At 42.4% G+C, this 6628-nt stretch overlaps 1 protein-coding gene across 1 annotated transcript; it reads left to right on the forward strand.

The window, feature by feature from the left end:
- Nucleotides 1-557: 557 nt before the first annotated feature.
- si:ch211-214p13.9 (cell surface glycoprotein CD200 receptor 1-A) lies at nucleotides 558-6410 on the forward strand. The gene is made up of 7 exons (XM_056289848.1): nucleotides 558-1041; nucleotides 2573-2650; nucleotides 3792-4097; nucleotides 4195-4467; nucleotides 5918-6029; nucleotides 6160-6211; nucleotides 6324-6410. The coding sequence occupies exons 1-7, from the start codon at nucleotides 978-980 to the stop codon at nucleotides 6408-6410; spliced, it is 972 nt and encodes a 323-aa protein (XP_056145823.1). The 5' UTR covers nucleotides 558-977.
- Nucleotides 6411-6628: the final 218 nt, after the last annotated feature.

Below are 6628 nucleotides of genomic sequence, written 5' to 3' on the forward strand. Positions count from 1 at the left end.
ACAAAGAGAGCCACCTCCGAACGCCGGTGCTCACAGTCTTCTTCACAAACAGCCCCCGTTGTCACACTTGTGATTTGTGACTTCTACACAGTGAGCCCATTAACGCCTACGTGTGCAGATATGAAAGCACAACCAAAAACTTGCACCATATTTGCTCAGTCAGCATCAGTGTTCGGCTGCAAGACGTAAAGAGCAAGGATAACTGGGGAGAAGTCAGTTTTTTTTGAGGGGGGGGGGTCGGTGTGAATAACATCCTGTGATGAGATAAGAGGTTTTTCACATGTTTGTTTGTTTGTTCAACAACATTGGACAGGGCCGAAACCACGTTGTTGTTTTTTTGGGGGTGGGGGTAGGGGAGTGTTGGTGGAGATGGGACAGCGCTATAAACGGTCTCCGCTCAAAACTTTTGGGTGTTCATGAAATCATGTGACTGGCAAGAAAGGAAACTGGTGTCTGAATTATAACCATTTATAACCACGGTGTGTGGGAGACGGGTGCAGATGGGGCGTGGAAGGCGGATCGAGAGAGAGAGAGAGAGACAGAGAGAGAGGAAGAGAGAGCACAGGATGGGGGAGGAAGGATTTATTTAGTCAGACCTCAGTTAATGCTGTAACGTAGTGAGCGTTGAGGAGCTAGGAGTTCTTCAGCACAGGGATGAGAAGAGGGCAGCGTTCACACTGAGATCTGGGGAACAAGTAGAGAGTAAGGACGTCACACAAGGACAACGCTGAGGAAAATCTGCAATCGTCAACACAAGTAACTTAGATGAACGAGTTGCCAACACGGCCCGGGTCTCAGCAGCGAGGGTTTAGGTGACAGGGTTGGACAAAGTTAAGGACGGAAGACTCGGGACGAAAGGTCGAGGGACGGTCTACGTTTGGTTTGAGTTTACAATTCAGATTATGTTTTTCGTGTCATTACCCGGGGCCGTAGTTCTTTCTGTAGTGCTGTAGACTGGACATCTGCAGAGGAGAGCGATGGCGTGGGCTCTCGGAGTGATTTCCCTCCTCGTGCTGTCCGAAACGTGGAGCCTGGACTCAGGTTTGGGCATAAATGCTTCTTCTTTTCTTTTCTTTTTTAACTTTATTTATACAGTGATTTTTATTTTATATTATTATATTTCATATTATTTTTATTTTATTATTTTGATTATAATTTATTTTATGTTTTATCATAATATTTTATAGCTTCTTATATTTTTACTTTATTATTATTTAATCATTTATTATATTATTTTATATTATTATTTTTATTTATACAGTGATTTCCCTCCTTGCGGTGTCCAAAACATGGAGCCCGGACTCAGGTTTTTTTTTTTTACTTTTTCCACGAAACATACTTTTACTCCGGCATACTTTCGTTGATATTCCCACAGTGAAGGAGTCTGAAACATACATCTGGGCTGAGCATGCAATCCCCCACAAGAGACCTCCACTTGACAGATACGGAGAACATAACGAGGAGTAATTTTTGACAAACTTTTAAGAAAGTTAGGGGGATAACTTACATTGTGACCTGTTTATGGCGATGTGATGTCTTGGTTATTTCCTTTGGGTAGCGATGTGCTGTAAATCAGAAAGCCACACACCGTGTGAGTGAGGAGAATCGGTGGAAACGATAGCGTGTTGACTTGGTGAGGAGTAGGAGTTGTGCAGAAGATGTAACCCGGTGAAGGGAAGGAGATCACGAAGTCTGACTAACACGGTTGGATTTTGGTCCCACCGTTCGACGCGCTGGCGTGGCCTCGTTTCCGCAGTGGAAAACCATGAAGTCGAGCTCAGGATGACACAGCAATGCAGATTTCTTAAGTGGGGGGAAAACCGAAAGAGGGGAGACACCTGTCAGAGTCCCGTGTGTGGTTTTACTTCAAATAACATTTGATTCTTACACCTGTCAAAAAAGGTGGCCCCTAGACATACTCAGCCCTAAGCCTCCCATGATGTCACTGCTTTCAAAAGAGCCTTTTGTAGAATGGGGTGTATATTCAACATCACAGACTGAAGAAGGAAGTTGCCCTCTTTAAGTCTGACTGAGTTTCCTATGCCTTACTCACAGCTGTTTCTTCATCCCAGCCTTTGCTTTGGGTTTACAAATTAGTTGCCAACTAAACCAAACCTAGAAACTGTAACAAATCAGTGACATAAACTCTTATTTGCTGTAACTGATTGAGGTAACTAACTTTCTGTCTCGGGTTTGATTCTGACCTTTTTAACCCTTTGAAGATCACATCGCTTTTGGGCTTAATCACAGCTAACAGAAATATTGCCTTGCTCGGTGACCCACACCCAACTCGGCTGAGTCTCATCTGATCTGAGTATTCACAAACCGTGGCTTGCTACTGAATGATTAATATGTAACATTGTGTCTTGATGCATGCTGAATAATCCAGGTAGGAAAATCAAAGAAGGTTGAATCAGTTCATCTGGATACAACGTGACCTCTTCAGATGTCACTTAGCCGAGTGACGAAACGTGTCCGTCAACAAACATTGTATCCAGATGAACTGATTCAACCTTCTTTGATGTAACATTTTGCTGATTTTCTCCTGATCTTCACTTTTCATCTCTTTCAGAAACTAACCGAAACACCTCTGTGATCTCTAATGCTACCTTGTACACCTCCCCTGCCACTAAAGACATTCCAGTCGATGGTAAACACAAAAAAAAAATATATATGTATATATATATGTATATATATATGTAGATATGAATGTGTTTTAGTCCTTTTTTATCTGTCATATTAAATTATCCCGTGGGTGATGTCAGATAAAAATCAAATTGTAAAGACGTGGGCCTGTTGAGAACAGCCTTAATTTTACATGGTTAACTTGAAGATGCTCCTGCAAAAATCATGACGAAGATGCAAGCGAGGCCCGCAAAAGCTTTTCAAAAGCTTTTTAACACTCCTTAAGTCAAATTCCCATTTGCTTTTAGTGAACTGAAAGGGTTATCCCCTCGAATCTAGCGGAGGGCAAACCTAATGTAGCCCCCCTTTTGTTCGCTTACATGGAATTTACCCGCCGCTTTAGATGCCACCAAGTAGTATCAGTCCCGTGTAAATTGTATGAAGAGGACATTTAAGGCAAAAAAAAGAAAAAGTTTTGTGGAAATGAAATTGTTGTTTTTTTGTGCTTTGATATTTGCTTCATGATCGCAACTGACATTATCATTATTAATTATTATTAATGGCATTAACATGTCATTAACTGTCCTCTGCATGCACGACTCGATATTTAATGCGTGCCGAATCCAAACATGACTCAATATGAACCCACCCTGAAGACAAATGAGATATTAGATATTTTGAAACTGTTTCAAAATATCTAAAGAAATGCAAACCAGTTAGTATTTGTTAACCAAAGCCCATGATATTGTCACCCATTTAACAAAAAAAAAAAAAAAAAACTGATTTGCTACAATTGTGTGCTATCATTAATTTTGTAGGAAAAGATCTGACTTTCTTTCTTTCTTTTTCTTCAAAAAGTTGATGTTTTTTTTAAGAACATTTTCTCATTATAGATGAAACAATGCAGAATGTAAAATAACCAATAGACATTTTCCCTTTGAGACAAAGTGTCTGAGGGACTTTTCATGTCATGGTAATTTACGGTCAAGCACAAAAAAATAAAAATAAATAAATAAATATATATATATATATATACACTTGCTTTATGTTTACTTGAATCCATAGAGGACAGTAATTTGGCAGCATCTCTCCATATTTTTTTTTAAAAATCTTACACAATCTTACACAAGATTTTAAAACCTTACCATTGTGTTGCTTCTGTGCAGTTTCCAAAAATAAAATTGTTAACCTGGGGAGTGATGTTAGCCTGCAGTGCACCAACAAGACCTGGAACGAGATCATCTACACCATCTGGAAAATCCACCTGAAGGGCAGACAGTGCCAGCTGGGCTTTAGTGACGAAGGCCAGAGTCACAACTTGTGCAACGACAGAAAGTCTCTCCAAAACACCTCCAGCAGCCAATCGTACCTCCTCATCCGCGAATTCTCCAAGAGCGATGAGGGCATCTACAACTGTGAACTGTCGTACAAGGGGGGAAGCTTTTCTGCGAAATTCAACGTCTCGGTCACAGGTACAGTAAAACCTTTATTTACACTGTGAGATGAGCACTGCATTATGGAGGGGGTGACTCTTATTTTGCTTGTTGTATCCTACCTGTCCGCCTCCAGTCCCTCCCAGGCTGTGGGCCAAGGTGGAATGGAGAGGAAGCCGGAGGGTGGCCGTGTGTTCAGCCACTGATGGAAAGCCTGCCGCCTCCATTATCTGGAGGAACGCGGAGAACGTCTCGTCGGTGCCAGAAGTGACAAGTTCGAGTCAGCCAGACGGATCCTACAGCGTGACAAGCGAGCTGGATCTCCCACAGGGTGTCGCTGCAGACAACCTGACCTGTGCCGTCAGCCACTTTTCCTGGGGCGGGGAGAAGATGGTGATTCCAGAAAGAGGTAAGCCGGCCAGGGAAGTGCAGGCAGACTTAACATGAACCTCGCTGGCCCTTACCATGACAAGGTATGGGCGTCCTATTTCAGCAAAAAAACGATTACGGCGTTTCAGTCTTTAAGGCCAGTGGTTCTCAACATGGGGGCTGGGGCCCAAAATGGGGCCTCGGGGAGCTGCTGGGGCGGCCGTTGAGATGATAGGAAATCTTCAAGACCTAAGTAATTATTCAGCTAAACAAGTAACACACAGCAATTAATTAACATCATCTACGGCAGTGTTTCTCAACCGGGGGTCCGCGGACCCAATTGCAAGGGGTCCGTGAAAATAAAATATCTTAAAAAAAAATCCTATGACATTTATAGAAATAGGATTATTTTACTCTAATGTGACTGAGACCTTTATCTACCTAAACTATAAAGGGTAACAGGACTTTTTTCTCTAATTACATCTGTTTCACAAGTGTAATTTATTGTATTTTAATAAGAGATCTCGCTCCCGTTTGCATTGTTAAAAGTTACTGCATAAAAATTCTGTTGTTACATATATCTGAAAGTTACTGAATACATATTCTGTTTTGTTACATATATCTGAAAGTTACTGAATACATATTCTGTTTTGTTACATATATCTGAAAGTTACTGAATACATATTCTGTGTTGTTACATATATCTGAAAGTTACTGAATACATATTCTGTTTTGTTACATATATCTGAAAGTTACTGAATACATATTCTGTTTTGTTACATATATCTGAAAGTTACTGAATACATATTCTGTTTTGTTACATATATCTGAAAGTTACTGCATAAGAATTCTGTTTTGTTAACTATGTCTAAGTTACAACTGAAAGCTCTTATTTTTGCCCCAAAGAGTGAATAAATGCTATAATGCAATTTAAAATGCAGTTTCTACTGTTTCTATCAAATTGCAACCCCCCTCCCCCAAGATCAGGTGGAGGGGTCCTCAGGCTAGATCAAAAATACGCAGGGGGTCCAGGACCCCAAAAAGGTTGAGATCCACTGATCTACGGTATAATAGCCTTTTTATTATCTGTAGATGTCACACTCTCGCGTCTGCCGTGGATGGGAACAAGGAAATAAAGAAGGGTTATTGCTTTAAAAACCTTTCTACAAAAGGCAAAAAGATTTTAGAGATCGCTTTTATGGGGTCAAACGGAATAACCTCGACTCACTGCATTTGAGGGCGTACGGATGCAGTCGTGATGATAACAGGCAGGCGGGTTATCTCGTACCCTGCGGGGGGAATATGTTGAAATGTTCCTCGGGGAATTTTCTTTGGAAACGGAGGGGAAGGTTGAGAACCACTGACTTAAGACTGTCTCTGACTTGCTGAGCAGTTGATATATCAGATACAGGACTTCGCGGTTTGTTTCTGATCATTTGCGCCAGCTCCCTGCCCAGATGTTCACTCTCACATGCCTTCTGTTGGTTCAGCTTTCGGCGGACCCACGGAGATTCTTCTCGTCTCCTTGATAGCGGCCGGCCTCGTCCTTGCCATTTTTCTCGGACTTTCGTGCTTTGCAGTTAGGAAGCGGATCATGAACAGGTAAAAGTAATCAGCTGAAAGTGTGATTGATGGAAACACGTTGTGGGTCTTTGTTAGTGTGTCTGTGTGTGTGTGTGGGGGGAGGGGGGGGAAGAACTGGGCTGATTTATGTGTCCTCTGTGTTTGCCAGGCATTACTGCCGATCCGACGCCGCACCTTCTCAGCAGTCCAAACCTCTTCCGGTAGGCATCCTTGCTATTTCATACGGCCGCTTGGGTTCGCTGGCGTTGGCGCGTTGGCTGTGCTGTGTGTCAGTTCGCTAACGACGCGGTGATATTTCTCTCACTTCCTCAGATGGACGTGGAGGAGGTGGAGCCATACGCCAGCTACGTTCAGCGAGTCAACTGCATCTACAACTCCTCCTTAGAACTTTTCAGATGAAAATCTGCTTCACAGCACACACACGCACACACACACACACACACACACGCACACACACACACACACACACACACACACACGTGTATGTGTGCTCATGACTCATGCACAGCCACCCACACACACACACCCACATGTCTCCTTTAGAACAACTGGAGGTTTCTGAAACTGAGAAATGGGTCAGATAGTGAGGAAAGAAGCAACATGGAGGACTGAACTGA

The sequence above is a fragment of the Lampris incognitus genome, chromosome 11 (assembly GCF_029633865.1).
Source record: "Lampris incognitus isolate fLamInc1 chromosome 11, fLamInc1.hap2, whole genome shotgun sequence".
In the NCBI taxonomy this organism is placed as follows: domain Eukaryota; kingdom Metazoa; phylum Chordata; class Actinopteri; order Lampriformes; family Lampridae; genus Lampris; species Lampris incognitus.

Excerpts from the sequence above, each read along its gene's own strand:
- si:ch211-214p13.9 (XM_056289848.1), top strand. The coding sequence starts at position 978 with ATGGCGTGGGCTCTCGGAGTGATTTCCCTCCTCGTGCTGTCCGAAACG. Across the intron at positions 6,030-6,159 it reads AGGAAGCGGATCATGAACAG|GCATTACTGCCGATCCGACG; the intron begins GTAAAAGTAATC and ends TGTGTTTGCCAG. Across the intron at positions 6,212-6,323 it reads AGCAGTCCAAACCTCTTCCG|ATGGACGTGGAGGAGGTGGA; the intron begins GTAGGCATCCTT and ends TCACTTCCTCAG.